This window comes from Arachis hypogaea, chromosome 14, assembly GCF_003086295.3.
Source record: "Arachis hypogaea cultivar Tifrunner chromosome 14, arahy.Tifrunner.gnm2.J5K5, whole genome shotgun sequence".
In the NCBI taxonomy this organism is placed as follows: Eukaryota; Viridiplantae; Streptophyta; class Magnoliopsida; order Fabales; family Fabaceae; genus Arachis; species Arachis hypogaea.
In genome coordinates this window covers 15680381-15697337 of record NC_092049.1, presented here as the reverse complement: position 1 = coordinate 15697337, position 16957 = coordinate 15680381, and the positions used below count along the sequence as shown (strand labels likewise).

At 32.8% G+C, this 16957-nt stretch overlaps 1 protein-coding gene and 1 non-coding gene across 2 annotated transcripts; both read right to left on the bottom strand.

Annotated features, from left to right (window-relative positions):
- Positions 1-1708: 1708 nt before the first annotated feature.
- Positions 1709-4347, bottom strand: LOC112741673 (small COPII coat GTPase SAR1A). Its single transcript, XM_025790739.3, has 3 exons — positions 4005-4347; positions 3771-3902; positions 1709-2209 (listed from the first exon to the last, which is right to left on the bottom strand). Exons 1-3 carry the CDS (start codon positions 4131-4133, stop codon positions 1889-1891), a joined length of 582 nt encoding a protein of 193 aa, XP_025646524.1. The 5' UTR covers positions 4134-4347; the 3' UTR covers positions 1709-1888.
- LOC112746375 (small nucleolar RNA snoR83) lies at positions 2855-2980 on the bottom strand. Its single transcript, XR_003174264.1, has one exon. It is a non-coding gene; the product is annotated as a small nucleolar RNA snoR83 (small nucleolar RNA).
- Positions 4348-16957: the final 12610 nt, after the last annotated feature.

Sequence of the window (16957 nt, the reverse complement as noted above, 5' to 3'; positions counted from 1 at the left end):
CTGCCATTCAATCCAGGTCCCCACAGACGGCGCCAATGTTCGGTTGCTTGGGTCCGAAGCGGATTTGGTACGATGGAGTTCGAGAGTTGGTGGGTTACTGGATGCCTAGCCTGGGAGAGCTCCGGAGGGCAGGTGAGCGAGACTCTTCCGAGCTAACGAGGAGGGTGGTGCCACCTACAAGGACTCCAACGCTAAAGTTAGTATCCGTACAAGAGGCGGCAATTAGGATAAAGGGAGTGACGTACCTGGGGGGAGGGGTAAGGCCCTCCCCTTATATAGTTTGTACTATAGTAGGTCTCACATGTGCAGACCCTCTTTCCTAGAAGTTTCCTTTCCATCTGTCCAAGGATTCTGATGAGGTAGGGGAGTGAGGTGAGTTGGCGGGTCAGGAAACCTGTCGGGTAAGCTCGCGGGAAGCACCCGAACCCGATTTGCTTGTGGGCTGGGCCGGAACAATAATTAACCCATTCAGTTCTCTATTCCCAAATCCCAATATCCTGTTGCAATTTCCCCCTCCCATTGTACCATTTTAGCTTCTTTTTTTCTTTTACAGCGACAAACGGGTGTTGAAGACTAGGCTCGGCCCAAAATAAAATTTAATCCATATTTTTCAAGTTTGAATTTTTTATTTTTGTAATATTTAAGCCAGTTAAAATTATATTTTGTGATATTTATTATCAAAGATTGTCCAATCTATTTCACCAAATATATATACTTTGTAGATATTCGGTCCAAAATGATATTTTATAATTAAAATATATATTTATAGAGAAATTAATATGTTATACTTTTATATTTCGTTAATATTTTTATATTATATAATATTAGTTTTACTTTAAAATAATTTAAAAAAGAAGATTTTATTTATAAGTAAAATTTAAAAAATTATATACATTAATTATCTATGAAGCACGGACACTTTACTGAATTGTAGTGTCCGCATATCGGATACATTTTATTTTTAGACACAACACTCATCGACACTAATCTGACACGCGTGTCTTCTGTGTCTAACCGTGTCTTAATAAAAGAAATAAAAAAATTCTTCTCCAGACACACCTAGATACCATCACGTGTCAGTATATCTAGCTTTATTCTTAACATATATTCTTGAAATGCGTTTAGAAATAATATATACTATTAATTATTAAAGCAAAATATTCTGAATACTTTATATAATTAAATAAAGACATTAAAAATATTTAAAAAATATTTTATATATATATCATGTTCACGTATCTTATAAAAATTTAAAATTCGTGTGTCCGCATGTCCCTTTGTTCGTGTGCGTGCATCATAACTAATTATATATCTAAACATCTAGTTGATCCATTTTAATCCTTTTAGTTCAAATTAATTTAAAATTAAGTTCAAATATTTAAAATAAACCCTATAAAGTACAAAAATGTTATTCATATACCAAAATTAGCTACTAATATATTTGTGTATAAATATGTGTAATTTAATTTATTTTTAATGTGTATTTATATTCCTAACATATATAAAAATTATCCTATTGACGTTTTACTAAACACAAGCCAGGTAAGAAATCAGACCAAAACTATGTAACCTTTGCATTCTGAGTCAGCTTATCGTATGTATCAGGAAACAGGAACCAAAGTGGATGGAGATTCTTCCAAATTTATTAGTCTCTACCCAGTCATAATCACCCTACAACACAATCCAGCATTTCAAAGAACAAGGGACATTTCACCAAAAGAATCTTTGAAGATACAAATCTTAATTATCATGTAATATTACTGCACTTGTACCAAATAATACAATCAAATTCATCAAAAGCAAAAAACAGTGGCAAAAACTATTCTGAAGATGTGCTACTTGGACAAAGGAAAAGGGGTAACAAAAACAAAAAAATGATGCTGGAATTCTACTTGATGTATTGGGAGACCCACTTGAAGCCGTCGCCGTATCCCATCTTGCGGACGATGCTGCACATGAACACTTCGAGAGGTCGAAGGTTGGAATCCGTGAGATTGATCTTGCCTTTGCCCGTGGTGAAATTTGTCAGGCCGAGATGATATCGTAGCTCCTCTTCCGAAGCTGCGTATGGGATGTCGATCTTGTTTCCTAGCACTAGAAACGGAACATTTGCCAAGGCTTCATCTGAAAGCAACGCGTCAAGCTCCTTCTTCGATTCTGCAAACCTCTCCTTGTCGTAGGCATCTACCAGATAAACAACAGCATCCACCTGAAAAGCCGAAACCAGTGAAACTCTATATCCTATTTGGTAACTGTTCAAGGACAAATAAACAGAGTGACACAAACCTGTTTAGAGAATGAGACGGGTATAAGAGTAGGCAAGAATCAAATGCCTCTTATCCTAAGATAACTTTTCCAACTTTCTATCCACCAAAAATTTAGAGACAACTGACTCTGTCATAATTGTCACAATGTTTCTGTCTCGAGACACTTACCAGACACAACCTAAAAGAGTTAAGCTACTAAAGAATTGATCACCAATCTTCAAGAAGTTATGGTACAATGGAATATAAGTCCAGTCAAACTACAGTAAGAGCAGAAAAGAATCAATGAATCAAACCCCAAACCCTTGTATGGATTGTTGAATAAACAAGGAAATGCATCCAGGGACTAAGCAACAATTATGAAACAAAATTCAGTCATCATTACTAGATACCTCTTCTCCGAGAGGTGAAAAAATATATCAATTCACAATTATATATTCTAAATGTATAATGCATAAAAAGAATGAGTCAATCACTTTGGGGGGGGGGGGGGTTCTTATAGTTATACTTTTGTGCTGATCTAAGTACGTGAATTCTCCCTCTCAGTCTTGTAATGTTCTTGTTTTAGAATACATTAGGGAGCAAAAAGGACATGTTTGGAAAGTCACTAGTAAACACCTCCTGGAAGTTCATTAAGGGGTGCTATCAGCGAAAACTTCCACTTTCAATATCTGCCTCCGATGAATCAGATAACTACAGAGAGCTTTATCTGGGATTAAGAAGGCATAGATTGCAGGATGAGTAAGAACTTATGCAAATCAGCCTAGTTACTATTATTAACAAGAAGAATGAAACAGAAAAAACTGTAAGAGTTTGAAACAAAAATGTGGTAGCCGGGAAATAGCAACGTATTGGCAAAGGATCACAGGAAAAAGGAGCAAGACCAAAAAGCACTTAAAGTGAAAACCAGCACTCCATATGGAAAATGAACACTAATGAACAGACCAGATTGGAAGTAGGTGATATGCTATGTTAAGTTGAAACGGTTCGCAACCAAGGAGCATAGACACCCCACTGAGCTGCCTAGCAAGCACACCACGAACTCTAACAGTTAATAACACTCGTTCAACACACTTGTCACTTGTGTCCAACCATGTCTAGATCAATAAATAAATAAATAAATAAATAAACGAACCTCTTTGAACACACTGTAACATAGCCAATCAACAACAACAACAAAGCCTTGTCCCACTAAGTGAGGTCGGCTACATGAATCAAATGACGCCATTGTGCTCTGTCATGTAACATAGCCAATCAAGATATAATATAATTGGCTATAGGAGCACTAGCCACCTTGTCTGTGAAGCAATTTGTCCCATCAATGAAACAAAATAGAATGCTTCAAGGACTCAACAGAAACAAAGTGAACAACCAAGCTCCAAAGCATCACCACAAAGAAAAATCCCACTTTGGCAATTGCTAAATCATTACAAATTATCACTGGGCATAAATCAGAAATTGAGAAAAATAATAAACAAAGCAAAAACTCAAAATAACGATTATAACCTTTGCATAGTAGTCTTTCCAGACTCTGCGAGCAACTTGGTGGCCACCCAAATCAAAAGCCTTGAACTTGATCTTGCCAATGCTCAATTCCTCGGAAGTGGGGTGTTGGGTAGGTTGATGCTGAACTAATCTCTGAAATTGAAACAAACCCCAGAAAAATTAAGAATTAAAAATATCATCTTTTTAAAGTATTTTCAAAGGGTATTGAAATTGATGAAAGGGGGGGACAAGAACCTCGTCTTTGAGCATGTGAAGGAGGGTGGTCTTGCCGGCATTATCGAGACCCAGGAAGAGAATCTTGGCTTCTTTTTGCCAAAGGCCGAGGGAGGCTAGAATGCCATAGAACCAGTCAAAGAGGAACATGTCTTGAGAGATCCAAACCCGAAAGTGAAAAGGGGAAAAGGAACAAGATACAGATCGCAGGTTTGAGGAACGATGATTGAGAAGGGAAGCAGATCTTGGGTTGGGAGATACAGATCCTACATCATGTAATGTTTTTGTCTCTTTTTTTGCATTTACAAAAGCATGTGGTGGCAATGCTATGCACCAATCTATTCTTTTATTTATTATTTATTTCTTTTTTCTAAAAAATTCATGTCATTTAAATATTAATATGTATTATGTTAAATAATTTAATTGAATATATTTAATTATTTAATTATTTTAGTTATTATTTTTATATAAAAATCATTTTATGAAAATAATTATCTAATTTTATACTAATTTTAAATAAGATATGAAATATCAAAATTTATATACTAAATAAGAATGTAACTTAAAATAATAGAAAACCAATTGAATTGGATTAGTGAAATGTTTTTGTTAATAAGACCCAATGACAACAATCTAATCAACATATATTAAAATATTTGCTTCAAACACTTAATAGTTGAAGAATCATACAAAATCAAAATAAGGCTAGTTTGAAAAAATAGTTTAATTAAGCTATTTTTAAAAAAAATAGTTTAAATAATAAATAATTATATTAAAAATAGTTTATAAATTAGTTATTTTGTATTTAGATTTTTAATTTTAAAAGTGATTATTTTATAAAAATATAATAAAAAATAGTAGTATTATGAGAGAAATTTTTTTTAATTTTTTTATAAATTTTTAAATAATTTTTTAAAAAACTGTAATTTAATTTTAAAAAAATATTAATACTATTATTTTTTATAAATTAAAAACTCAAAAATATTACTTTTGAAGCTTCCAAACGAACCTAAATACTATCATGTAATTTTCTTATAAAAATAGAATAATTATGCATCATCTGACATCATCGTAGATTTCATCACTTGTTAATTCTTTAAAGATCAAACATATATTTTCTTACTTGGTGTGTATCATTTCACATTTTAATAAGACTTTAATTTTCCAACAGCTCAATGGAGGACAGCTTTGGGGACCAATGATGTTGGTGTTGGTTGGCTGGCTGGCCTTGTAATTAGTGAGTTGTATGTAACTTATATATTATATTTCACTTTATTTATAAAGATTTATCTTATATTCTAAAAATATATATTAAAATTATAAATTAAAAAATATTAAAAATACAAAAAATTAAATTTTTAATATATTTATTTTGTATTTATTATATATCTTTAAGATATATATTAATTAAACTTTATTTATAATTTTTTTGTTAAGATAATTAATGTTGTACAATAATTTAACTTTTATGGGCTAATCTTATATTGAATATTATTTAACTATATTGACCAGATATTGAATATTTTTTATTTATTATTTAAAATTTATGTTTTTGACATACTATTGTAATTTGAATATTCATTTTCCAATTATTCGATTGATACAATTGTAAATCGTAGCCAACTACTCTCTAACCCTAAGTATGTAGATGATTAGATGCCATTATAACCAAAATTAAAGGGCTCAAACTAGTCTCTTATAATGAGAAGAAAAGTTTGCTAATCTTGGTTTTAAGAGTTGCAACTATATTAAATGAACTTCATATTGTTTAACATTGAAAATTTAGGTATATTTGGTAGAACTATAATCTATTTTTATATTTTACAAGTATTTTTTTATGATTATTGGTAAATTATCTAAAAAAACAATATACTCAATTACTTACAAGAAAAAACTCAATTACTAAATCAAAAAGTATGAAAAAACAATGAGGGAGATAAACAACGTGAACAATGAAATAAAAAAAGGAAAATAGAATAAATTTTTTTATTAATTAATTATTAATTATTTCAGATTTTAAAATTTAAAAGATAAGGATTTTAAATTAAACCACATTAGTTACATCGATTATCATGCTAACTTCTCTCTTCTATTCGCAAACTCCGGTCTGCAGAGTAATCCAGCCGCTACTTTACTTTTCCAATCTCTGGTCAGACGCCGCCCAGATTCTAGCCGCCGCCGCCCAGCCCTTAGCTGACGTCGTCCAACCTCTCCGCGAACTTCCGATCGAGCTGCACAAGCCCTGGACAACCTCCTTTGTGCTGCCCAACTGCCACCGGTCGTGCAGCCTCCCCCTTAGCCCACAGCCGCTCAGACCCCAGCCGCTGTCGCCCATCCTTCAGCCGACAGCGGCACACCTCTCTGCGAACGTGCGATCAACCTCTTCGCAAACGTGCGATCGCGCTGCACAAGCCTCGGACAGCCTCCTTCACGCTACCCACCGGCCGCCAGCCGTGCATCCTCCCCCGAAGCCCACTGCCGCCTAGACGCCAGCGCCGCCCATCCTTTAGCCGATAGCGTCCCCTTCCACGACAGATCCGAACAATATATATTGTCATATGCGACTGCATTTTGGTACGTTCATCACCTCTTATGTGGAGTGAAGGGAGCTTGATCATGGTTGCTGGTTATGTTCATTCATCTCCTTTTTCTTCTACTTCAATGGCCAGTTTAGGATGGTCATTTTAGTAGGTATGCGGATGGTTATTTTGATTCTTATGTGGATGATTATTTTGATTGGATTGGGTTTAGTTATATATAATTAAAATATGTTAGATGTTCAATTCATTATGTATGCGGATGGTTATTTTTATTTTTAAGTGAATAGTTATTTTTACTACGAGTGAGGGGCACCGGTGGTGGCATGTGGCAAGCCTGAAGTGGGATGATTATTGATGAAGGTGGGAGTGGCAGCCAATTAAAAAAAAAAGGGTAAATGTTTTGGTAAATTAAAATTTGGGATGATTATTTTTTTACAACAACTAAGTGAATTTTTTTATTTAGATAATTTGTGAAATATTTTTTTATTTTTACATGTATTGGACTAAATCTGCAGCCCATTATTCACATTATTTAGATTTTCTATTGTCTTTCTAGTAGAATTCTTACTGAATTACACGTTCACTCAAATAGTCAAGTATCACACAACTCTCATCACTTCACTCTTCTACTCAAGGCACATTGATCTACATCAAATTATGATTTAATTTGGTAAAACATTTTAAAAGAATATTTGTATTTTTGAAAAATACAAAATTTTTATTATTTTGTATTTGATAAATAAAAAAATAATTATTTTATTAATTTTTATAATTTTATTAATTTTTTAATTAGATACTTTTTAAATATCTTTTGTTAAAATAATATATTTGTTTCGAAATGTTTATTTTTGTGTTTGATGTAGAATAAGTTAAAAGGATCTTATAAAAAATATTTTAAATTAGTGTGTGTGTTTTTTTTCAAGTAATAACTAGTAAAGATTTAATTATAAATTTTTATATAATATAAGAATTTAATTATAAATTTTGAATTTATAAAGATCTAATTAAAAATTTATAAAATTATAAAGACTAACAATAATTAACCTATAAAAAAATCATATGCATGTGTTTATAATTTTTTGAGGTAAATACTAAATTGGTACTCGAAAGATTCTGGCGCTGACAAAATGATACTTGATATTTATTATTGACAAAATAATCCCTAAAAGATTTTAAAATTTGACAAAAGTGACCAACCGTCAATTGACTTATCTAAAGTTTAGGGGTGGCATATCAGTTAACAATTATCATAATTACAAAAGTTACTCACATTTAATTTTTATAATTTTAAAGACACCACAATTTCAATTTTTTAAAAATTCTAATCCTTTTTTTTCTCTTCTTCTTCCGCAATTTCCTCACTGCACATCCCTAACAAATTTTCTTTCTCTTTTCCTTTGTCACTCATCCCGATTTCCTTCCATTCGGGCTCTTTAGGTTTATTATCTCTATCTCTCTCTGTTGCTCCATCCTCGGCCTCTTCCGCTCGTAATTCTCTGACAAAAATTTGTCACTAAATACTCTCCATATGATCAGGATGATGCCTCTGAAATGAGAGCTTCTGGTTCTTCACTTGCTTGTTTTGGTTCTAATTTTGATTCTTTTGACTTTGGAATATTAATTATTGTTATTATTGCTGATGCGAATCTCTATCGAAATTCCAAGCAAAACTTTCTATTTGGCCAGGGATGGTGGATTTAAGGGTGGGGTTGGGGATCACGGTGAAAAAATCAGGGGTAGTTTCATCAGAGAGTTAAAGGATAAAGTTGAGATATTTGTAAAATTGTATCAACGCTCGTTCGAAGAAGTTATTAAGGTGTTGGTGTTGGTTTTGTTAAGGTGAGAAATTTGAAGAGAATATGGATTTCATATATTCTATAGTTATGAAACTTTTGAGAATTAGAGAGAGTAAGGAAATAATAACAACATAATAGGGGCAAATTTTAATTTTTGTGGAAGGGATTGATTGAGTTTGGGTGGAAGAATGAGTATGGAAGTGGGTTTTAGCCTTTTAAAGTAAATTTGAGGTGGTGGGAGTGATCAGGGTTTTTAAAAAATTGAAATTGGGGTGTTTTTAAAATTATAAAATTTAAAAGTGGATAATTTTTGTAATTATGATAATTGTTAACTGACACGTCACCCTTAAACTTTAATTCTAGGCAACTTAATTGACGATTGGTCATTTTTGTCAAATTTTAAAGTCTTTCGGAAATTATTTTGTCAATAATAAAGATCAGGTACCATTTTGTCAGCGTTAGAATCTTTCAGGTACTGATTTGTATTTACTTCTAGCTTTTTAAAACTAATTTGTACATATTAAAATTTAAAAAGTATAATATAATTTTTATATATTAATGAATATCTATATTTATTCTCATTATTTATTATATTTGTATAAATTAAAATAGGATAAAGAAAGTTTGGCAAAAATTTTAAAAATATCCCTAAGTTTTATTTTATTTTAATTTTATTCCAAAATTTTTTATTTGCATCAAATATACCTATAACAGCTAAATTTTAAAAAAAGTTAAGACCAGTCCAACAATAATGTATGATAATTATGTTTAATTTGCTTGTGTTAAAGATTGTTCTTATACAATTGTTGTTGAATTGATTCTGTTTTTTTGAAAAATTAGCCACCAAATATATATTTGATACAAATTAAAAATTTTTGGAATAAACTTAAAACAAAATAAAATTTATGAATATTTTTAAAATTTTTACTAAATTTTAAAGAACAAAAGATATAATTTACCTATTAAAATATTTTGAATTTTAGAAACAATTTAGTTAAATATAATTTAAATGAGGTAACAAATGGTGTTAATCAGCAATATAATTATGTGGATTTTGAATCCATGTACACTTAGATTATCCTTGTTTCATTTCAATTGATAATCTATAACTCTCTTCTCTCAAGGTTTGACTTAATTCCTCACTGAATAACCATGAAGACTAGTAATTGCTTTTTTTAGTTGCATTACAAATCATCTCAAATAAGTTTTAATACAAATAACTAATTATTTTACTTTTGTTTGACCCCATGAAAAGATTAGTACATTTTAGCAAATAAAAATATCCATTGTTTCTGTTAGATAAAATATTTTTTTTTATAAGAAAATTATAAAAATAAATAATTAGTTGTTTGGTAATATTCCTATATATAATATTTATATCTATTTTAAATTAAGTTAGATCATTTGATAGTTGGTTATTTATTTAAATTTTGAAATTAACAGCAAGCAAGAAGTGCGGGAACAGCTACAAGAAATTCAAATTTCCTGCAAGTGGTGTACAAAGAGTAACTGCCCATTGAGATTAGGCTAGTCTATAAATAGAGCTTTAGGAACACGTTGTAATCAGTTCAGTTCTTCTTGGAAAACACTTAGAGACCCAAAAATGCTCTCAGCCCCTTGGCATCACAGAGTAAAATTGGGAATCTTAAGTAATTCCTCTGAACTCAAACACTTGTATTTTGCTTTCTTTCAGTTTTTATTAATAAAATTTATTTACTTTTACGTCTTTTTCTCTTTTACGTTCATGTTTCTTCTTTCATCTTCTTTTTAATTTCCTGTTTGTTTTAATTTCTGCATTTTACTTTGCCTCTGGCACCTTGTATGTTTTTCTTTTTATCTTTAATTTTACTTTTGAAACTACAATTGAGACTTTGAGACACCCACAAAAGGAGTCGTTCCGCTCCTTGAATTAAGATTGTGAAACAAAACTCGAAAATTGTTGATTTATTTGTTGTTAACAATGGAACAAAAATTTGAGTAAAACAAATTGGCACGCCCGGTGGGACATTGTCAATAGATTGTAGTTTGTCAAAAGAAAAATCAAGAGTTTTGAATTTGCATGTGGTTGCGTAGTGGTAAATTCGTGCGTCCAGAGCCAAGGAAATCAGCGTCAGTTGACATGTCAAATACTTCTGCAGCATCTTCTTCTACTTCTAGTGATGAGATTAGAGGAAATGAATCCAGGAATTCTCCTGTGATTTCAAATGCAGAGCCTACCTTGATGTCAGTGAGGCATGATGGCGTTGGCCATACCCATACAGGGTTAAATGCAACTCACATAAATACCATGGGGTGGCCGCCATATGGCTTGCCACCGGGGTATGTCCCCTCCATGGTGACACAAGGATTGCCTGTGCCTCTCTACTCAACTTTTCAAAATCCTCTTTATCAAAATCCATATGGCATGTCAAATGTACCTGTTTCTGAGGTGTCAGGTTCACACGTATCACAACAAAATTTTTCACATGCTATTAATACAGGAAATAACGGTGCATCTAATTCTACTACGTCCACTGTCACTAGGGTAGAAAATTCCAGACCTGTATTTCCTGACATGTCAAGAGCAATGCCTGTTAATCAACCTAGTCAAACTGTGGGATCTTTAGCAAATATTAGGCAGCAGATGGATGAAAGCCACCATGATCTAGTAAACATGTTAACTCATCAAATGGTGACAGTTTTAAATCCTCTTCTAGAAAACACAAACACTAGAATTGAACAATTAAATAGGCAAGTCAATAGGATTGCTACTGTGGTGAATTTAGAAGAAAATGATAACTTGGGTTTAAGATTTGATAATGTCAATCAGAACGGTGGAGCAATTCCTAATTATGATGTTCATATGCCTAGACAGGGTCAAAATGCTGATGATATGTTAGAAAGACTTAGACAAAATAACTTAGGGGGGCATTATAATCTAGCAAGAAATGTTGAACAAGTTTTAAACCGTTTGGGATTTAATGTTGGTTGCTTGAATAGGCCATATTTTGTGTCTGCTTTTCCTGAGTGTGTCCAACAAGCAGAGCTCCCAAGGGGTTGGAAAATTCCAAAATCCCTTACAAAATTTTCTGGAGAAGAAAATGAATCTACAGTAGAGCATATTGCTCGATATACGGTTGAAATTGGGGAAGCAGCTTCTAATAAATATCTCAAGATGAGATACTTTCCTTCTTCTTTAACAAAAAATGCATTTACATGGTTCTCTAACTTGAGACCAAATTCTATTCATTCTTGGGCGCAGTTGGAGAGAAATTTTCATGATCAGTTTTTCCGAGGTGAATTGAAAGTTAGTCTTACGGATTTATTCTCTGTCAAACGTGCAGAAGGAGAATCCATTGATACCTATTTGGCGCGGTTTAGAAACATGAGGAATAAATATTTTACTCCGATTCCAGAATCTGAAGTTGTCAAAATGGCCACTAATGGGCTAGAATTCGGAGTTAGGAAGAAACTTGTTAATCAACATACTTTAGATCTTTCCCAATTAGCTGAGAGAGTAAGACAGATAGAACAAATTAAGAAAGAAAAAGAAAATTTTAAAAGGGGTTCAAAAAAGGTTGCATATGTTGATTGTTTTTCCGATAGTAGTGATTCAGATGAAAAAGAGATTTATATTGCTGAATTACGTGGGGGTCCTCCTTATGTATGCAAATCTTTGAAGCCTGTTAAAGGAAAGGAAAAAGTTTCTTCTTATTCTAAAGTTGAAAATAAGACTTATTCTTTTGATATTTCTAAGGCAGATCAAATATTTGAAGTTTTATTAAAAGATAAGCAGCTTATTTTACCGGAAGGAAAAAAAATGCCTACAACTGATGAAATAAAAAATAAGAAATTTTGTAAGTTTCATCAAGTATTTTCTCATACCACTAACAATTGCGTCCGTTTCAGGGATTTGATACAAAAAGCAATTGAGGAGGGAAGACTGAAGTTTGAAGATAAAACTACTATGAAGGTGGACACTGAACCATTTGCTGCTGACTCAAATTATGTTGAGCCATTCGATTTGTCAATCAACATGGTAGAAGTTGATGCCACGATGGTTAGTGCTAAAAATGAAAATAAAGACCTGAGAGTCTTTAAACAAGATAAGAAACCAGTTTATCCGCGTCCTGGTGAGGATTTGTTAGATTTTTTGTTAAGAATTAAAGAATCTGACAGCACCATTGCCATGTGCCCAAAGTGCAATGCTGTTTTTGACAAGGAAGCTGCAAAAGAGTTTGAAAAGTACAAAGTTGAAGAGAAAGAAAAGGCTGAGTTGAGAAAGAAGATTGCTGAAAAAGAAAATAAAACTAACGAGCTAAAGCGGAAGATAGCCGAGGGAAAACAAAAGTTGGGCGGTCAAACTCCTTTGAACAAGTGCGTCAACAACACTGGAGTACAACCTGTCAACCAGAAGATGAAGACTGTGGTCATGATTGATGGAAGACCTGATGGATTTTCTCAAAAGACAAGAGTTCCTCCCACCAAAATCTCAAACAATAAATGGGTCCAGAATGTGAGAAATGTGCAGAATCAACCTACTGCTTTTGCAAGAGGAAAAAACAAATGGGTGAAGTCTAGACCTTTTAAGCTTAGGTACTATGAGTCTCAATTATGGAACATGAATCATGCACAAGACGGAGGTAGTACATATATTCCAAAAAATGTGCCTGTTCCCTCAAAGCCAATTTATTCTTGTTATAATCCTAACATGCAGCAGGTTCCTAATTATTCTCCTTGGTCAAATTGTCAAAATATTCCAAAATATTCTCCTTTTACAATTTTTGAGCAGAAAGAGAATATGCCTGAGTATGTTCATTTGAATCCATACAAGGGACACGGAGTAGATTTTCCTCCTTTGCCAACCATGGCCAAGTCTGTAGAAACAGGCAATTCTTCTAATCACCCTAAGTGCGATAAAAATGTCAAGAAGGATTTTGCTGGGAAAAGGGTGATGGTTGAAAACAAGGGAGAAAATGATGAAGATTTAATTACTGATAATTTTGACACTGGTTTTGATGACAGCTTAGAAGCAATATTTGGTGTTAAGCAACCTATAGTTGTGGTGTCAATACTGCCTGAGGAGTATAGTCAAGTCCAGGAAGTAGAGTCATTAGAAGATGATTGTTATGATGTCTTTCCTGGAAGCGAATGCTTATTGCTAGACAACAACATGTGTGGTGGAGGATTATTTGAGAAGCCTACTGAAAATGATAAGGAACACTTGCGTCCACTGCATATCAAGGCTCGTGTCGATGGAAGGATAGTCAATAAGATTTTGGTTGACGGGGGAGCTGCTGCCAATCTAATGCCTGAAAGAATGATGGGAAGGTTTGGAAAAACTGAAAATGATCTGATTAAAAGTAGCATTGGGGTAACAGATTTTAATGGAAGGACTTCTTCTGTTAGAGGTGTGGTTCCGCTGTCAATTGAGGTTGGTTCTGTCAATAGGCCAACTCTATTTGTGGTTGTTCCTTCTAAGGCTGGTTTTAACTTGCTTTTGGGACGTGATTGGAATCATGGAATGGGTGCTATTCCATCCACTCTACATCAAAAGTTGATTTTCTGGAACGAAGATGGAGGAGTGGAAGAAGTTTCTGCTGATAATAGTACATGTTACTATGATGAGATGCATGTGGAGTTCAGGATGTATAACCTTGGAGTCAAGCCACTGACAGTTGACACCAAGGCATTTAATCTTGAAAGTATTGAGATGTGCAAAATAGATATGAATGGTTTTATTTTGGTCCCAAAGGCCGGGGCGGATACGGCCTCAAGAGAAACTTAGATGATGAGTTCGACGAGCCAACTGGCTCGGCTGTCAGCCTATATGGCAGACAGAGAAGGGTGCATTGACAATGTACCTTATGATTGTATATATGATGATGGTCCTTTAGGTTTTGAAAAAAAAAATAACACTGACACTGTAAAAAAGGTTGAAGTGCAGGATCCTTTGGAGGAAGTAGATATTGGTAACGGTGACTATCCTAGACCAACATATGTGAGCAAGATGCTATCTGATGATTTCAAAAAAGAAATAGTGGAGATTTTGAAGGAATATTGCAACTGTTTTGCATGGGATTATGCAGAGATGCCAGGTTTGAGTCGTGAATTAGTAGAACATCAATTGCCATTGAAAGCCAATGTTAAACCTTTCAAGTAGCCACCAAGGAGATTTGCTCCTGAAGTCGTGCAGAAGATTAAAAAAGAGATTGAAAGACTTCTTAAGGCTAAGTTTATAAGAACAGTAAGGTATGTCAACTGGATTTCTAATATTGTTCCTGTCATGAAAAAAGAATGGAAAATTAAGGGTTTGCATTGATTTCAGAGATTTAAATTCTGCAACACCAAAAGATGAATATCCAATGTCTATAGCTGATATGTTGATAGATTCTACTGCTGGTCATGAAATGTTAAGTTTTATGGATGGATGTTCAGGTTATAATCAAATATACATAGTTGAGGAAGATGTGTCAAAAACTGCACTTAGGTGTCCAGGTGCTTGAGGAACTTTTGAATAGGTTTTGATGCCATTTGGGCTCAAAAATGCTGGTGCAACTTATCAAAGAGCGATGAATAAAATTTTTCATGACTTTATTGGAAATTTTATGGAAATTTATGTTGACGATGTGGTTGTTAAATCAAATGCTAAAAAGAGCATTTGAAAAATTTAAAAAAAAAAAAAGCATTTGAAAGGATGAAAAAGCATAAATTAAAAATGAATCCCTTAAAATGTGCTTTTGGTTTGAGTGCAGGAAATTTTCTTGGTTTCTTGGTGCAGAAAAAAGAGATTGAAATGGAAAAAAAAATAAACTCTCATTGACATTTGGGTATGTACTTCATAAATACAAAAAGCCTAATTGACTTAGAAATTCTGTTGAGTCTATTAGCTCTTGGAGTCAAAATTATTAGAATGTTAGTGTGGAGATTTTATAGGATTTAGAAATTTTATCAAATTTAATTGACACCTAGAGTTTAACATATGAAAGGAACGACTTCACGAAGTTAGATTCTGTTACTTCTGAAGTTAGGAAAATTGTGTCAATTAAAACAATGAAAGTGTGTGTCAAAAAACTCTTAATTGAAATATTAAAGGTCAAAACAAAGGTCAATTGATACATATTTAATGTGCCGAAATTAGAACAGATATCATTTGACATACTTAAAAATTTCATATAAAAGAATAGACCCCGTTGACAGTTCAATTATTAATGTAAAAATTTTATAGACTTAGAAATTCTGTTAAGTCTATTACCAGTAGGTATTTAATCTGTCAAGCGGATGTGTCTAAAATGTCAATTGACTTTCAATGTCAAAAATAAGAAAAATGTCAATAAACAACTAAGTTTTCTCACTTTCAATTATTGCATATCTTCAAGTGAGAAATCTTGGGGGGCATCTTGTTAGACAAAATATTTTTTTTATAAGAAAATTATAAAAATAAATAATTAGTTGTTTGGTAATATTCCTATATATAATATTTATATCTATTTTAAATTAAGTTAGATCATTTGATAGTTGGTTATTTATTTAAATTTTGAAATTAACAGCAAGCAAGAAGTGCGGGAACAGCTACAAGAAATTCAAATTTCCTGCAAGTGGTGTACAAAGAGTAACTGCCCATTGAGATTAGGCTAGTCTATAAATAGAGCTTTAGGAACACGTTGTAATCAGTTCAGTTCTTCTTGGAAAACACTTAGAGACCCAAAAACGCTCTCAGCCCCTTGGCATCACAGAGTAAAATTGGGAATCTTAAGTAATTCCTCTGAACTCAAACACTTGTATTTTGCTTTCTTTCAGTTTTTATTAATAAAATTTATTTACTTTTACGTCTTTTTCTCTTTTACGTTCATGTTTCTTCTTTCATCTTCTTTTTAATTTCCTGTTTGTTTTAATTTCTGCATTTTACTTTGCCTCTGGCACCTTGTATGTTTTTCTTTTTATCTTTAATTTTACTTTTGAAACTACAATTGAGACTTTGAGACACCCACAAAAGGAGTCGTTTCCGCTCCTTGAATTAAGATTGTGAAACAAAACTCGAAAATTGTTGATTTATTTGTTGTTAACAATGGAACAAAAATTTGAGTAAAACAGTTTCAAATAATTTTTAGGGTAAAAAACGTTAATGTGCCAAGGGGGTTGGAAATTACCTAAATCAGCCAAATGAGTTTTTCATACATCAATCTACCAAATGACAAACATATGTAATTCGAATCAATAAGATTCGAATTTGATTTAGACGTAGTTCGAATTGATATCATTCGAATTATGAGGAAGTAACGTGGCCAAGTAATTCAAATCAATATGTAACGATTTAATCAAGCCTAGTTCGAATTGACTCAATTCGAATTACTACCAGCACCTGAATAAAGAGTTCAAATCTACTTGATTCGAATTAGCAAAGGTTGCTAAGTAAACATAATTCGAATTGATATGATTCGAATTATGTATATATAGTGCGAATGAAGTTGATTCGAATTACTATGAAGGAGAGCTCTATATATATGATGTGTACGTGAGTTGCTCATAATAGAGGGGTCAGATGGCTAGTGAGGATAGTTTTCTAGTATTGGTTCACCACAGAGGATCGATTAAGAGAAAAACTCGATCCGGTGTGAAGTTCACCGATAAGGATCCTCTCTGTATTATCGTGAGGCCT

Bases quoted from the DNA above. Each gene is read 5' to 3' on its own strand.
- LOC112741673 (XM_025790739.3), bottom strand. From the start codon at position 4,133: ATGTTCCTCTTTGACTGGTTCTATGGCATTCTAGCCTCCCTCGGCCTT. The intron at 3,903-4,004 runs GTTCTTGTCCCC...TTTCAATTTCAG, and splicing joins TTCACATGCTCAAAGACGAG to AGATTAGTTCAGCATCAACC. The intron at 2,210-3,770 runs GTTATAATCGTT...TCGGCTTTTCAG, and splicing joins GGAAAGACTACTATGCAAAG to GTGGATGCTGTTGTTTATCT.